The following is a 16,965-nucleotide window of genomic DNA, read 5'->3' as shown; positions in this document are numbered from 1 at the left end:
TTTGCTGGGAGGGGAGCGAGTGGGGTGGGAACCCCAAAGTGTGTGGGGCCGGCCCGCGGGTCAGCCCACTGCGAAGTCCAGCCCACCTTGTCCCGAAGCTCCTCGGCCTGGCGAGCCTCCTCCTGCAGGTCGTAGATCTTGGTCACCAGCTCCTGCCGGTCCTCCAGGGCCTCCTTGCGGTCGTGCTCCAGGATGTCCAGGATGGCCTTGTCCGAGTCGGGCAGGCTGCGCTTCCCAGCCTGGCGGGCACCGGGCGGGCATTAGGCGGACCCACGAGCTGGGAACGCAGCACGGAGACCTCCAGCTCTGACCCCCAGCCCGCTGCCCCGTCGCTGCAGATGCCTGGAGCCGCCTCCCAGGCCGCGTCCAGGGAGGGCTGCCCGATTTCCCTCAACATCTGGGGGCGTTTGCCCCAGACCCTCCCTGGAGGCCTGTGCCCAGACGTTGGAGTCCCTGAGGGGGCCGCACTGCTGGGGAGGGGCCTGGCAATGAGGCCCGTCCCGGACAGAGTCCATTAGGGAGTGAGTCTTGCCTCTGGCAGCCGGGGCTGGGCTAACCCACTCGGCACCGAGAAAACGCGGCAGCCCAGGGCTGGAAGTATCCACGCTGCTGGGGCTCTGGGTCAGACCCCTGTCCAGCACCGAGGTCCATTTTCTCCTCTGCCCTCACTCCCGGGCCCTCCTCACCCCTGCCTACCATGCCCCTCCCTCCTCACCCCTGCCCACCCTGCCTCTCCCTCCCTCCTCACCCTACCTACCCCCTCTCTCCTCAACCCTGCCCACCCTGCCCCTCCCTCCTCACCCTTGCCCACCCTGCCTCCTTCCCTCCTCACCCCTGCCCACCCTTCCCCTCCCTCCCTCTTCACCCCTGCTGACCCTTCCCCTTCCTCCCTCCTCACCCCTGCCCACCCTGTTCCTCCCTTCTCATCCCTGCCCACCCTGTTCCTCCCTTCTCATCCCTGCCCACCCTGTTCCTCCCTCCTCACCCCTGCCCACCTCGCCCCTCCCTCCCTCCTCACCCCTGCCCACCCTGCCCCTCCCTTCTCACCCCTGCCCACCCTGCCTGCCCCACCTGGATGACAGACTGCAGCTCCTGGATCTTGGTCTTCAGCATCTCATTTTCCCGCTCGAGCTCCAGCACCTGTTCCTTCTTGGGCCGGTTCTCGATGTCATTCTTCAGTTTCAGTGACTGGTTCCTCTCCAGCCTGCACTCCTCCTCCATCTTATTCAGCCGGTGCTTCAGCTGGTCGATCTGCAACACCCCGGGGGGAGTGGGCTGGAGGCCGCAGGCAGAGACGCCCAGAGCAGGCAGCACCCCCACCCCCCAGACCCCATGAGCTTTCACATGCCCCCTGCCCCTTTCTCAGATCCTGTCTCCTCTCCCTGCCTCCCCGAGTCAGGGTGGCTCTGAGGTTCAGGAGGTGCTTTCGAAGGCCCCTCGGTACACCTGTGGGGAGCTGAGGTCGAGATCAGACACCTCACATGCCGGGAGGAGACACAGACTTAGCATGAGCAAAGAGAGCCCCAAGCTCCAGGTCCAGCTCCTCGGGACCCCTTGGATCCTGAGCATGGGCCACACCATAGGGGGCAACAGCACCAGGGCTGCCCCGGCACCGCTGGGGAGGCATTGGCTGACGAAGTCTGGAGCCCAGTGAGCCCAAAGGCTCTTCACTGCACGACCCCCCCAAAACCCTGGGCTGCCGTAGGGGGACCTAGAGGAGGCAGAGAAGCTGTGAGGCTTGGGAGGCCCAGTCCACCCATCTGCTGACCCTCCGGGGTCCACACAAGAGTCTGGTGCAAGAGGCACACTGCCAACCAGGCTTGTCGCACCAACAGCTCCTGACCCGCGTGTCAGGTAGGTGCTGGATTCTCGGGTGGCAGGACCACTGGCAAGGGCCCCCCGAGAGATGCAAGTGGTACCCTCGAGAGGGAAGTAACGACTCTGGGACCAGTGCTGGCCCTTTGGCCTCGCACCAAAACTCCCTGAAGCCTCAAACAAGGCTGCTGGGCTAAGAGGGCACCAAGTGGAGGTACCCCAAGTGTGGGCATCTGCCCAGCTCTGGGGTTGGGGGGAAATGGACATAGGCAGGCTGAGAGAGGCCGGGCAAGGGCAGCAGCGGACGCTGGGGTGGGCGGGCCTAGGGTCTCAGCTCACCAGACACTGTCCTGCTCTGGACCCCTCTCGCTGCATAGATAGGGGAGACGGGCGGGAGAAGGGTCTGGCTTCCCAGCACGAGTCAAACTCCAGATCCTGCAGAACTCCCTCCTGAGTGTGGGGAGTCTCTCCAGGCTCCTGCATTCTCACCCTAGGGGCTGCGTGGAGCCCCCGGCCCAGCCCCTCACAGTCACAGCAGCAGAGACTCGGAGAGCAGCGCCTCATGGTGCAAGAATATACCCTCCCTGTTTCCAGGTGGGGGGCTGAGGCTGCGCCCTATGGGGCAGTGCAGGAAGGCCTGAGGGCCTGTTCCCAGCAGACACTAGGGGCCTGCGTCTACAGCAAGTGACTGAGCAGAAACCGCTGATCTATCCGTGCGTGTCTGGAGCTCAGCAGTGCTGGGGAAGTACTCTGCGCTGGGCCAGCCAGAGTCAGCGCCCCTTTGCCGAGGTCACTGTCAGCTCTCAAGCTGTCCCTGGCTTCCCGTCTTGGCTGCCCAGGCCCTGAGCTCTCCCACCTCCTGCCCTGCCCTTGCTTAAGTCCCGTCTTCACTGTCTCTGGAGACACCGGCAGACACGCACCCTGGGAGCCGCCGCCTGCCCTGCTCTGGTGAGGCCCGACAGCGTGGGGCCCAGTTTCTCCTTCCTCCCACGCCACTCCCTGCCCCGCACTGGCCATCGGCTTCCCATGGCACCTCTTCGCGCCGGCCTCACGTGTTCTCTCTGTGTGACACACATCCAAGCGAGTGTCCCAGCGCTGTGTTTGGGTCAGAATGCGGCTGGGCTGGAATCAGAGGTCCTGGGAAGAAGCTGAGGGCCTGGTCCACTTGCCAGACACAGTGTTGGCCTGTGGCCAGCAGGGCCAGTCCTGCTCTGGTTGACCACGTTTATCAGTGGCTGGCGGGGTGTTTGCCAATAGCTTGGATACGCATCGTGGACACGGTGGCCAGTCCTGGTGCAGGTCCTCCCGTTCCTGGACAGGTGCTGTGTGCACCTGCTTGCTGACCATCACAATGGTCCTGTCTGTCCCTCTGTCAGTCTGTGCCGGACCCCTGGGTGGCAGAGAGTGGGCTCCCCGTGGGACACATGCACTCTGAGCCCTACGGCACTGTGCACGTGCAGCCTCCTGATCTCTGTGGGCATGTGCGCGCATACACATGCGCGCGCACACACATACATGTGCACACACACGCAGGTACACATGCAACACGTGTGCACACACATGTACACACATGCGGGCACACACGCACACACGTGTGCACACACGCACGCACAACATGTACACATGCATGTACACATGCACACACGTGCGCACACACGCACATAACATGTGTGCACACACATGTACACATGCAGGCACACATACACACATGCATGTACACATTCACACAATGTGTGCATACACATGTACACACGTGCACACACACAGCCTGTGGGCGCCTCACCTCCAGCTGCAGGTCCCGGCTGCGCATCACTGCCATGTTCTTCTCCTCGCTGAGCTGTGCGTAGCGCATGGCCAGGTTGTAGTTGTCGTCCTTGACCTTGGCCAGCTCGTCGCTGTAGCCATCGCGCTCCTCCTTCATCTTGCGGCAGCGCTCCTGGAAGGTGACCAGCTCCATGCGCGCCAGCGTCAGCTGCTTCTTCTCGTCCTCCAGCTGGCGCGCCTTGGCCAGCAGCTCGCAGCGCTGCACGTCCTTGGCCTTCATCTGCTGCTGAAGCTTGATGACCTCGTTCATCAGGAAGTGCGTGAGGCCCTCGTGGCCCTCCTCCACTGTGGAGACGGGCGGTCAGAATGGTCAGGATGGCCGGCCAGCGCCATGCAGCACAGGGAGGTGTGGCCCAGGCAGTGACCGGCAGTGATCCCAGGGATGATTGTGTTGGGCTGCGCGTGGTAGAGGCAGAGGGGCGCAGGAGCTGGAGAGACGTTCCCGTGGGATCTCATGCAGCCAGGACCATGCCCAGCTTTGGGGAGGGGGGATGGAGCCTTGGAAGGGCAGTAGAGTGGGCCCAGGGGAGAGGCAGGAGGGCAGCGGACACCCAGCCAGGGCCTCTGCTTGTAGCAAAGCTTCAGGCTTTAGCCAGAAGCCAGGAGCTTGGGAAGATGTTAGCATAGGAAGCTGTGAAGGTGTGAAAGCAGGGAGGTCCAAGGTATGAAGGTGTGAGGGCAGGAAGGCAGGAAGGTGGAAAGGTGTGAGGGCAGGATGGTGTGAAGGTGTGAAGGTGGGGAGGTGACAGGGTGGGAAGGTGTGAAGGTGGGAATGTGTGAAGGCAGATAGGTGTCAGGGTGGGAAGGTGTAAAGGTGAGAAGGTATCAAGGCGGGAAGGTATCAGGGTGTGAAGGTGGAAAGGTGGGAAGGTGTGAAGGCGGGAAGGTGTCAGAGTGGAAAGGTGTGAGGGCAGGATGGTGTGAAGGTGTGAATGTGTGAAGGTCTGAAGGTGGGAAGGTGGGAAGGCGGGATGGTGGGAAGGTGTCAGGGTGGGAAGGTGTGAAGTGATGAAGTTGTGAAGGTGTGAAGATGTGCAGGAAGGAAGGTGTGAAGTGTGAAGGTGGGATGGTGTCGGGGTGGGAAGGTGAAGGCCAAGGAGGCTGGCGAGGCATCAGAGCAGGAAGGGGGGCAGGGAGGGGCTGGGTGTGTGAGGTGAGACTGTTCTGGAAGGAGATAAAAGGGACCCAGGACTCTGGCAACAAGAGGACAGACAGGACAGCTGCAGAGAGGATGGGAGCCCCTGCCTCTTCCCCCTCCCAGGGGACTGCACCCTGCGTCACTGCCACCAGCAGGCCAGAATGAGCCAGTGACAGCCTGTGGGCACAGGGGGGTTCAGTCCCTCAGGAGCTTTGGAGCTGGCCACTACTGGACAGACATAACACAACATACCAATCACAGAGATGCAGGAGTGTGCACACACACATACACACACACCCCCGCCCCCCTGTACCTCCACCCAGACTCACCCCACCGATGATGGAGATTCACACACAAAGACTTACACACACAGACTAACAGACACACAGATTCACACAGACTCATACACAGATTGTCACACACAGACTCTCACACACAGATGCACAGACACACAGATTCACACACACACACATAGACTCATATACACAGACTCACAGACACACAGATTCATACAGACTCACATATACAGACTCTCACAGACTCACATGCAGACTCACACACACAGACTCACACAGACTCACACACAGACTCACACACACAGACCCTCACACACAAACTCATACCCTGACTCACACACACAGACTAACACACACAGACTCACACACACAGACTCACACACATAGACTCACAGACAGAGATTCACATACAGACTCACAGACACACAGATTCACATACAGACTCACACACAGATTGTCACACACAGACTCTCACACACAGATGCACAGACACACAGATTCACACACACACATAGACTCATATATATATAGACTCACAGACACAGACTCACAGACACACAGATTCACACAGATTCACATACACAGACTCTCACAGACTCACATGCAGAACTCACACACACAGACTCACACAGACTCACACAGACTCACACACAGACTCACATACACAGACTCACACAGGCTCACATACACAGACTCACACAGACTCACACGCAGACTCACACAGACTCACACGCAGACTCACACACACAGACCCTCACACACAAACTCATCCCAGACTCACACACACAGACTAACACACACAGACTCACACAAACAGACTCACACACATAGACTCACAGACAGAGATTCACATACAGACTCACAGACACACAGATTCACATACAGACTCACACACAGACTTACACAGATTCACACACAGACTCGCACATGCAGACTCTTATAAACAGACTCATACTCAGACTCACACAAACAGACTCACACACAGACTCTCACACACAGACCCTCACAGACTCACACACAGACTCACACACACAGACTGTCACACACAGACTCATACTCAGACTCACACACACAGACTCATATTCAGACACACACACAGACTCACACACACAGACTAACACACAGAGACTCACACACAGACTCATATATTCAGATTCTCACACAAAGACTTACACACAGACTCACAGATACACAGATTCACACAAAGACTCACACACAGACTCTCATACACAGATTCACACACAAAAACTCAGAGATTCACATACAGACTCACATATGCAGATTCTCACACAGACTCACACATGCAGACTAACACACAGACTCTTACACACAGACTCAGGTACTCAGACTCATACATAGACAACACACACAGACTCACACAGAGTCTCATACACAGACTCACACACACAGATTCACACAGAGTCTCACACACAGACTCATATTCAGACTCATACACTCGACTCACACACACAGACTGACACACAGACTCACAGACACACAGATTCACACACAGACTCACACACACAGACTCTCACTGACTCACACACAGACTCACACACACACAGACTCTCACACACAGTCTAATATACTCAGATTCTCGCATACAGATTCATACACAGACTCACAGACACACAAATTCACACACAGACTCACACACACAAACTCACAGATTCACATACAGACTCACACACGCAGACTCTCACGCAGACTCTTACACACAGACTCGTGTACTCAGACTCACACACACACTAACATACACAGACTCACACACACAGAGTCTCACACACAAAGTTTCGCTACACACAGACCCACGTGACTCAGGCCCACAAGGCCACTTACCCACGATGGTGGAGAATCTGCGCGTGGGCTCCTTCCCGGTCACCAGCTTGTAGAGCTCTGGGTAGTAGAACTCCAGACTCTCCAGGAAGACCACATAGCCCCGCTGACCCTTGGTGTGGAGGATGTCCAGCAGCCGACCTGGGGAGGCGGGGGATGGCAGTGAGACACGCCTGGCTGTCCCCTGGCCTCTGCCCCCGACGCCTCCTGGTGGTGCTGGGCACTGTGGCCGGGGGGAGCTGGCTGGTGTCGGCTTAGGACCTGGGCCGTGGATGGAGCGGCCTGGAGCTTGGCGGGTCATCTCAGAGGCTGGACACCTCTGCCGGGCCAGAGCCTGTCCTGCGTGGTGCGTGGGGTGGGCTGGGGGAATCCGACAGTCGCGAACTCAGCCACATACGGGGGACTGTGTCAGCAGGCCTCTGTGATCGTGAGCCAGAGAGAACCGTGTGACTGTGACCCAGGCAAGCATGCACACACACGTTTGTACATGCGTGTACACACAGCCGGTCTGCACACACCAGGCCGGCCACTGATGGTGACTGTGTCACGGGCCTTCTCCAAAGGGTGCTTCTTGGTTTTTGTTTTCATTTTTGTTTTTTTGGGCCAACCCAGCAGTGCTCAGGGGTCACTCCTGTCAGGGCTTGGGGTCACTGAAAGTCGTGTGTCCAGTTCTGGGTGGGGGGCAGGGTCAGGACAGGCAGATGAGGGAGAGGCAGCAGCTGTGGTTGTGACATTCCAGCCACTGCGGCTGTGGGCTGCAGCCATCTCCGTCCACCCCAAGGGGTTCTCTCAGTTTTGGGGTCATATAAAGGCTTTGCCCCTGCCTGGTCTAGTCCCTCTTGGCCTTCTGCTTGGACAGCTGGTTTCTTGTCTCAGAATCCCTAAGCCACCAAGCACTGCAGGGCGGGGCCCTGGGCACCCCTCACATGGCTGGAGGTAGCCCTGAAGGCCCCCGAGCACTGAGGGGGTGGCCTGGGGGTCCAGGAGCTCCGCCTCCTCCAACCTTTGACCTGTCCTGCCCAGCTAGTATCACCAGGAACCTCCCCAGGGCCCCAAATGACTGGGTGGCCCCCAGCTTCCCATTTCCAAGCAGAGAAACTTCATTTGGTGCTATCTACTGGGTGGTGTTCTTGGAATCTGCTCCAGGAGGAGACGCCCGCCCAGAGAGACCCCCTCCCAGAGTGACCCGAGTAACCATGCCCAGAGTGACCCAAGGGACCCCCGCCCAGAGTGACCCGAGTGACCCCCACCCAGAGTGACCCGAGTGACCCTGCCCAGAGTGACCTGAGTGACCCCTACCCAGAGTGACCCGAGTGACCCTGCCCAGAGTGATCCAAGTGACCCCCACCCAGAGTGACCTGAATGACCCTACCCAGAGTGACCTGAGTGACCCTACCCAGGGTGACCCAAGTGATTCCCACCCAGAGTGACCCGAGTGACTCTGCCCAGAGTGACCCTGAGTGACCCCTGCCCAGAGTGACCCTGAGTAACCCCCCGCCCAGAGTGACCCCTCCCAGAGTGACCCGAGTGAGCCCAGGGTCATTCCACCCTGGAGTGCGGGGTTCTCCCCCGCAGCCGGCCCCCTGCCCCGGGTGAGCGGGCACCTGCGCGGTTGATCTTGGAGGGCAGCGTGGGGGCGCTGAGCACCTCGTCCTCGTCCTGCTCGTCGATGACCCGGCACTGGCGCAGGTACGGGGTCAGCTTGGCCGGGTTGATGTAGCGACTCAGCGTGTGCCGGTTGCACTCCACGTTCTCCCACAGCGCGTCCTCGTCCTTGAGCTTGTCCACGCCGTCGTCCATCTCGGGCTGGCTGCCTGTGGACGGTGGCCACTCAGCGGGCGGTGCCGGGCAGGCTCGTCCACCCCCAACTCTGCCCTTCTCACTTACACTCTCGGGGGACCCTGGCAATGCGCGCCTCCCTCAGCCAGCTCCCAGCACAGTGCTCGGGATCCGCATAAGCTGGACCATAGAGGCTGAGGAGAGCATGTTCTCTCTCCCTTTCTCTCTACCTCTCTCCCTCCCTCCCTCCCTCCCTCCCTCCCTCCCTCCCTCCCTTCCTTCCTTCCTTCCTTCCTTCCTTCCTTCCTTCCTCCCTTCCTTCCTCCCTCCCTTCCTGTTTTTGGGCCACACCTGGCAGTGCTCAGGGATTACTCCTCACTCTGCACTCAGGAATCAGTCCTGGCACTGCTCAGGGGCCCCTGTGGGGTGCCGGGCATTGAACCCGGGTTGGCCGTGTGCAAGGGAAGCGCCCAGCCCACCGCACGATTGCTCCGGCCCCTGGTGGAAGCATCTCCAGAGCAGCGCTACTGAGCTGGAATCTTGGATGCCTCATCCAGCTCATCAAGGCCCGTCCAGGGGTCATCCACACCCTGTGTGTGTGGGTGCAGTGTCCCTTTGCCCTCGGGGCACGCGGGCTGGCGCATGGCTCCAGAGCCTTCATTCGGGGAGGGCCCTGCTGATTTTCCCTTGTTCACTTTTGCCTTTTGAAAGTGAATGGGGGCACCTCCAGCGATGTTGGGGGACCCGCGGGTGCTCCCAGCGGTACGTAGCCAGGCTCCAAGCTCTGCAATTGGAAGCCTCAGCCCCCCCCACCCCCCACCACCCCACCAGCACTTTGCTAAAGCCTTCAACCTGCCCTCCTGCCCGGCCTCACCTGGCCCTGCCCTTCCCATCCTCTCCCTCTGCTGGGTGTCCACTCCCGATGGCACTGACCCGGCATGACTGGGCCAACCTCAGTGTCTGAGCTCCGGGTGGGGGCAGGGTGCACGTACCTGGCATGGGGCTGGCCGGGGACAGCTGCCCCCTCTCTCCGGTGTCCTTCTGCTGCTACTCCTGGCCACGGCCGGTCCTGCCCTGCGCCAGGGCCTGTCTGCACCCGGAGCAGTGGAGACCGGAGCCTGGCAAAGGGGGTGAGGAGGAAACTCAGTGGACTCGCGTGTCTCTGTCTGAGGGAGGCTGGGCGTTGCCCCTGCATCTTGGGGCCCCCAACACCACGCCGGGCAAGCCTAGCCACAGGCCGGGAGGAGCCCCGGGAGGAGCCTGGACACAGCTGTCGTGCTCAGAGTCCTGCTGCAGGGAAGGGAGTCCAGCATGTCCAGGTGATGGACAGCTGAGGCTCAGAACAAGCTGGGATGAGGCAGGACTTTCCCTTTCAGCCTTAGAGTGCCCCCGCTCCTCGAAACCCGGGAAAAAAGGTCGGGAACATGTCCAGGCGCATGGCCTGAGAGCTTGGTGAGGCCGGCTGAGGCAGCGCCGCCGAGGCAGGTCCCTGAAGCTTGGAGGGTTTGTTAGCATCTGCCCAGCAGGCTCCTCCCGCCGAAAGTCAGGGACTCAGGTCATCACCACCATAAATGCGACCCGCCGACGGCCATCCCGTCCATGCCCCCCATCACCGTCACCTCCAGACCACCATTGACTCAGCACTACACCACCTCACCATCACCGTGCCCCGCACCACCATCACCTCCACCATCACTGTTATCTCCCCTACCACCACCATCACCTCCACCATCACTGTTATCTCCCCTACCATCACCATCACCTCCACCATCACTGTTATCTCCCCTACCACCACCATCACCTCCACCATCACTGTTATCTCCTATACCACCATCATCACCTTCATCACTGTTATCTCCCGTACCAACACCATCGCCTCCACCACTGCTGTCTCCCATACCACCATCACCTCCACCATCACTGTTATCTCCCCTACCACCACCATCACCTCCACCATCACTGTTATCTCCTATACCACCATCATCACCTTCATCACTGTTATCTCCTGTACCAACACCATCGCCTCCACCACTGCTGTCTCCCATACCACCATCACCTCCACCATCACTGTTATCTCCCCTACCACCACCATCACCTCCACCATCACTGTTATCTCCCCTACCGCCACCATCACCTCCATCATCACTGTTATCTCCCCTACCACCACCATCACCTCCACCGCCACCATCACCTCTGCCCTCACACCATTAACCCCACCCCATTGCCATCCCCTCCTGCACCACCTCCACCTCCGCCATCAGCATCAGGGACGCTCCCCCCACCACATAGCCAAGAGAGCCTGGGGGAGGGGCCTCACCCCTAGCCTGGACCAGACCTGACCCCCTGTCGGCCCCGAAGTCTCTCTCACACCTGGAGGCTCTGAGAGACCCCCACCCCTCACAGAACTAAACCAAAGTCCAGGCCGCAGCGTGGGCCTGGGTCGGAGAGGGCAGCGTGCTCGGCCCATTCACCCGCCGGGGCACCCAGGCATAGACAGGCTGTGGCATCCTTTGGGGCATCCAGGGGGTCTTCATGGGATCTCCCACCCCTTCGTCACCCTCTCACCTGGGAGCACCCCCTGACGGCTATACAGAGAGAACAGTGCTTCCGGGGGGACGGCAGGGAGAGCCAAGGGCTGAGCCCTGAGCAAGTGAGTCAGAGGGTCCAACTCCCCCCAGAGAGGGGCCGCAGCTGCTTCCACCAGCCCTGGAGACGATGAGCTAAGTGCATTCCCCCTCCCCATCTCACCGGCTGCCCGAAACCAAGCCCAGCAGCGAAAGGGCCCGTCAACAGCCCGGTGCAGAAATGCATCCCGGCTAATTGATCGGCTGGGTCTGAGATGGAGGGTTTAATTATTCCAATTGAAACCTCCACTTAATTGAGAGGATTCCTGGCAAATAAAAGGGGGAAAGATCATTGAAAGGGATGATGTGAGCCCGGGCGGAAGGCCCTCGGCGCCGCTCTGCGCTGCAGCCTGAGATGTGCAGCTGGAACAGACCCAGGTCTGCGTTCTCAGACAAACAGTGCTCGGAGAGAAGCCTCCAGAATGTCTCCCACCAATGCCACCCCCATTTCGCTGTCTGCACCCGCCTTACCACGGAAATCCCGCGGCGACACTTCCCATCAGTTACATGTGTCCGGCGGTCAGCAGGACCTCTGAAGGTGATAGTCGTGCCTTAGATGCTGCCGACCCTGGGCCTGAGCTCCCTTCCTCGGCCCTGGAGGGCGACAGCACCAGGCAGGAGCCACCGCAACTCTGCATGGTCCTCCTGCCTGGAACATGGACGCCATGGCCGGAGGCAGGCAGCCTCTGTGAGCAGGCCCCAGGGCAGGGGGGCAGTGGGGACTGCTGACCTTTGAGAGTCTTGTCTTTGGCAGAGTGACCTGCCTGCAAGCCTTCATGTCCCTGTATGTTTCTGCTTCTTGCAGGTGAAAACCAACAGCCAGTGACACCAGGATCTGGCCTCGGGTCCGAGTAGCTGCCCGGACAGACGTGCTTTCTTGCTACTCTCCCCTTTCAGCTAGACGCCAGCCCAGAGGGGGTCCATGCAGGGCAGGGAGGGGCCAAGTCTGCGTGCCGTGTCCACGAGCAGGTGAAGCGCAGCCCACCAGGGAGTCCACGGCCAGGGCAGGACAGGGCCTCGGCTTCCAGGGGCCGGGCAGCGCCCTTCCCTGTCCATTCACTGCAGCTCACCGTCCAGTCCCTAGTGCTGCGTCCCATGGCTCCTCTCTCCCGCCCTCATGACTTCCCACTGTCCACCTGCCCCTTGCACAGAGCAGCCCAGCCACTGCCCACCCTGGGCACCTCCCTGGGCACCGATGGTTTGGACACCCTGGAAGGTCCCATCCTGGGGGCTGTAGGGCTAAGGCAGGGCTGAGGCTTTGCACACGGCTGACCCGGATTCACTCCCCATCCCCCATAGGGTCTCTCGAGCCCCCAGGAGTGAGCCCTGAGCACTGCCAGGTGTGGGCAAAACACCTCCAGCCCAAACTCCTCCCCCCAAAACCCAGCCCTCCCCAACACTTGATGTCTTTAGGGAAGGGGCCGGGTCACTAGGACAATAGTATCAGGAGTGCAGGAAGGCACATTTTATTTCTCTTTTCTTTCCTTTCCTTCCCTCCCTTCTTTCTGCTCTTTCAGGTTTTTGTGCCCCACCTGGTGATGCTCAGGGCTGACTCCCAGCTCTGTGTTCAGGGCTGACTCCTGGCTCTGTGCTCAGGGCTGACTCCTGGCTCTGTGCTCAGGGCTGACTCCCAGTTCTGGGCTCAGGGCTGACTCCTGGCTCTGTGCTTAGGGCTGACTCCCGGTTCTGTGCTCAGGACTGACTTCTTGCTCTGTGCTCAGGGCTGACTCCCCAGTTCTGTGCTCAGGGCTGACTCCTGGCTCTGTGCTCAGGGTTGACTCCCCAGTTCTGTGCTCAGGGCTGACTCCCGGTTCTGTGCTCAGGGCTGACTCCTGGCTCTGTGCTCAGGGCTGACTCCCGGCTCTGTGCTCAGGGATGACTCCCAGCTCTGTGCTCAGGGCTGACTCCTCGTTCTGTCTCAGGGCTGACTCCCCAGTTCTGTGCTCAGGGCTGACTCCTGGCTCTATGCTCAGGGCTGACTTCCAGCTCTGTACTCAGGACTGACTCCTCGCTCTGTGCTCAGGGCTGACTCCCGGCTCTGTGCTCAAGGATGACTCCTCACTCTGTGCCCAGGGCTCACTCCTGGTGGGGCTTAGGGGAATGGAATCCAGGTCAGGAGCATGTCATACCCACAGTGCTCTCTGGCCCAGGATGGCAAATTTTCTGGACCTGCAGACCCGCCCCTGCCCTGGCTCTGCCACACTGCACAGGTCCTGTGGCTTCTGACTGGTGCCCATCCGAAAGCGAGGAGACGCCCCACCCCCCCCACCTCGCCGCATTACAGGGCTGACGCCTTCCTCCCCAGACTCATTGCTCTCTGCAGACAGGCCTTTGGAAAAAGCACAATTAGGACTGACAGGTCTAAATTGTTCTGAAACGCAGATCAATTTATCACACGGGCTCTTTATGAGCATTTGCTCCGCCTGGATGCCGGAGCCGTGAGCAGAGCCAACTGACAGCCCTGAGGTCCTGGGCAGTCCCCGCGCCAGACCTGAGTGCGGGTCCCCTTGGCTGCAGGAAGCTGTGGTTGGGCATATGAGGAAGCTGCGCGCCTCTGCGTTCTCCGCAGTTCATCAGCTCCCGGTGGCCTCCCGCGTCCTTCTCACGGCAGAGTGCCGCATCCCAGCCCCCACCTCAAAGAAGCCGGCAGAGCCTGACTGTCCCATGGATGCTACATGCCATGGGTTCCTCCTGACCACGGCGGGGACACGTGCACATGTGTACTGTGCTGGGGGACGGGGGGCCTGACACACTCAGGAATCTCAGGGGTGACATGCCGTGTGACACACAACTGACGTGTCCGCCCAACACGTGTGACATAACACGTGACATGTAACTGACACACAATCCAGTGTGCGTGACACAGCAGGTGATGTGTAGCTGACATGAAATCCATTGCAGCTGACTTGACATTGCACGTGACAGTGTTACATGTGGTCGACATGCCACCCAGTGGGTGCTATGCCACCTGAGATGCAGCTGATGCATCCACCGTGCAGTGACATGTGTGATATGTAAGTATACGTGTATGATACGCCACGTCAGCTAACATGCAGTGACACACCATCAGACATGTGTTTACATGTGGTGACACACCAGACACGTGTCATGCGTGGTGACATGCCAGCAGACACACATCGCACGTAGTGGCCCACCATCAGACACGCGTCACATGGAGTGACCCACTATCAGACATGCGTCACATAGGGTGACCCACCATCAGACACGCATCACAGGTGGTGACACACCATCAGACACGTGTCGTCACACACAGTGGCCCAGGGAAGATGCAGGGACTCTGTTCTGATGACACACATGGAAAGCTGATTCCCCAGTCTTCATCCAAGACTGGAAGCTGCCGGCGGGGCTGGGGTGGGAACATGGAGCCCCATGTGGGGGTGGGTCTGAGCCTCTCACTGAACCCCATGACTTGGTGTGTAGTCCCAGATACCTTGGGGCAACCTGATGGTGCCTGCCTCTCCGCCCTGCAGACTGCTGGGCTGTCAAGTGAGCCTGTAGGAGCCAACGTTCATTCAGGAGAGGCCAACCTCAGCCCAGTACTGGCGCTCCCCCCTCCCCACAAGGCGGGAGACGGACCCTCTGCCTGGTGGCCGCCGTGTCCAGCTACTGAGGGGCGTGTCTTGTGTTTCTGCCCTTCAGTGGGCGAGAGGCACAGCCATCCTGCCGCTCCCTGAAATGGCAGCGGCCCAGAGTGTGTTCCCCCACCCCGACTTACACATTCACTCTCACCACACACATTCACACACTCACACTCACACCCTCACATACTCACATTCACGCACACACTTCACACACTCACACACATACATTCACACACTCACACACTCACACCCACTTTCACACACACTCATGCCACTCATATACTCACACTCACACTCTCACATACACACTCTCACACTCATACACACATGCTCACATACACACGCATGCACGCACACACACACACACACACACACACACAGAAGCACACATGCTCACACACTCTCACAGGCAGGAACTTGCCTGCCCAGGCTGCTCACAGAGGCCAACTCCCGTTCCCCAGCAGAGCTGCAGCCCAGGACCCCCAGCTCACGGTTGCCGCCTGAGTGGAGGGACTCCCCGTACCATGGAGAACACGTCCAGGGCAGGTTCAGAGGCAGAACAACACAGACTCACAACAGATGGCTGGGCCTCCCCTGCCCCCCTGCCTAGGTCCCGACCCACTTCCTATGCCCAATCTCCATGCCAGGGACCCCAGGATCTGGCACCCAGAGGCCCATCGACCGAAAGGGGTGGAGTGACAGTGACACCATGGGGCCCGGGCCTGTGAGCAGACCACGGAGAGCTGTGTCCAGAGTTGGTCGGCCCCGGGGATGGGCAGGAGTGTGTGGGGGTCCTGAAGCTTGCAGAAGGCCCAGGATACAGTGATCACACAAGAGACACTTGTCCTGGCCCCTGGAAGTGTGAGCTCAGGGCCAGCGAGGACAGGGGACGGTTCTGGCCTTGGACGCGCCAAAGCTGGTTTGATCCCTGGCAGCCCAGATGGTCCCTGGAGCCACACCAGAGTGATTCCCGAGCACAGAGCCAGGAGCCAGCCCTGAGCACTGCTGGTGTGGCCCCAACCAACAAAAGCCAGGGGAACTCAGGGGGTGGTATGTGTGTGAACTTCACCGCCACCAGCAAAGGACAAATCAGACAAAACATCACAGACGCAGCTGAATGCCCCTCCCCTTTTACACGCAGGGGGACTCAGCCCTAGCCCTCCCAGGCCGCCCCTGGGGGCAGCAGCCCTCTGTGGGCTGGACGGGCCCTTCAGGGCACAGGCTGGAGCTGATCTAGCTGAGGCCAAGGCTGGCATGAGTGGGAGGAGGACAGGGATGGGCCAGTCGGCGTGGGGGCCGCTGGAATCAGCAGGGGACGAGCGGGTGATGTTGGTGCCCCCAGGACCACGGCCCAGATAGAAAAGTAGAATCAGGTGGGCAGTGCCGGAGGGGCAGGCCTAGACAGCCACTCACACCGCCCATGGGCCCAAGTCCATGCTGGCTCGGAACAGGGAAGGGCTCGGACCCGAGCTCGGGGGTCTGGGGAGGCGTCAGACACCAGAGACCAGCTCTGCCTTCGTGCCTAGGGGTAGCAGCTCGCATGTGCACCAGGCCCCGCTGGACCACAGAGAGCATGACCCCCCCACCCTCCATGGGCCGGCCCGTAAGAGCACCCTAGGGGAGGGCTCAGGGGAACAGCAGGCAGGGAGGCACTTGCCTCGTGTGACTCTGACCCAAGTTCCATCCCTGTGCCCTCGAGGGTCCCAAGCACTGCCTGGAGTGTTCCCTGGGATCTGGGGGTACGGATGTGCTTCTCCAGGGTAACTGGTTCTCTGCCGCCCAGGCTGTGCCCCCCCGCCCCCCATCCTGTTTCCTGTGGGCAGATACAAGCTCAGGCCTGACTAGATGGAAGAGGCCCAGGAGAGGGTCCTGCAAACAGTCAGACGCCCCTCTCCCTGACGTGGGCCGAGCTTATGGACACACCAGCCCCCCAACCCCCCTCCGCACCCTCGTGGGGAAGCAGCCCGGGCAGCTGGACACCTGCACCCACACGCTTCACTGCCAGCCTCTCCCTGCCCGCTCCGGGGTCCCTGGAAGCTGAGCAAGTCCAC

General features: G+C 60.1%; 1 protein-coding gene across 1 annotated transcript in view; it reads right to left on the bottom strand.

Moving 5' to 3' along the window:
• Positions 1 to 16,965, bottom strand: part of CARD11 (caspase recruitment domain family member 11) — a 44,429-nt gene that overhangs the window by 15,359 nt on the left and 12,105 nt on the right. Inside the window, exons 2-7 of the mRNA XM_056128468.1 lie at positions 9,681 to 9,806; positions 8,514 to 8,723; positions 6,913 to 7,050; positions 3,599 to 3,924; positions 1,072 to 1,251; positions 87 to 239 (exon numbers count right to left, since the gene is read on the bottom strand). Of these exons, the coding sequence (XP_055984443.1) occupies positions 87 to 239; positions 1,072 to 1,251; positions 3,599 to 3,924; positions 6,913 to 7,050; positions 8,514 to 8,723; positions 9,681 to 9,687 (1,014 nt within the window). The 5' untranslated portion in view covers positions 9,688 to 9,806. The remainder of the gene's footprint in view (positions 1 to 86; positions 240 to 1,071; positions 1,252 to 3,598; positions 3,925 to 6,912; positions 7,051 to 8,513; positions 8,724 to 9,680; positions 9,807 to 16,965) is intronic.

The sequence above is a fragment of the Sorex fumeus genome, unplaced genomic scaffold, assembly GCF_029834395.1.
Source record: "Sorex fumeus unplaced genomic scaffold, SorFum_2.1 ptg000064l, whole genome shotgun sequence".
NCBI lineage: Eukaryota > Metazoa > Chordata > Mammalia > Eulipotyphla > Soricidae > Sorex > Sorex fumeus.
Note: the sequence above shows the minus strand (reverse complement) of the source record. Positions and strands in the feature narration are given on the sequence as shown.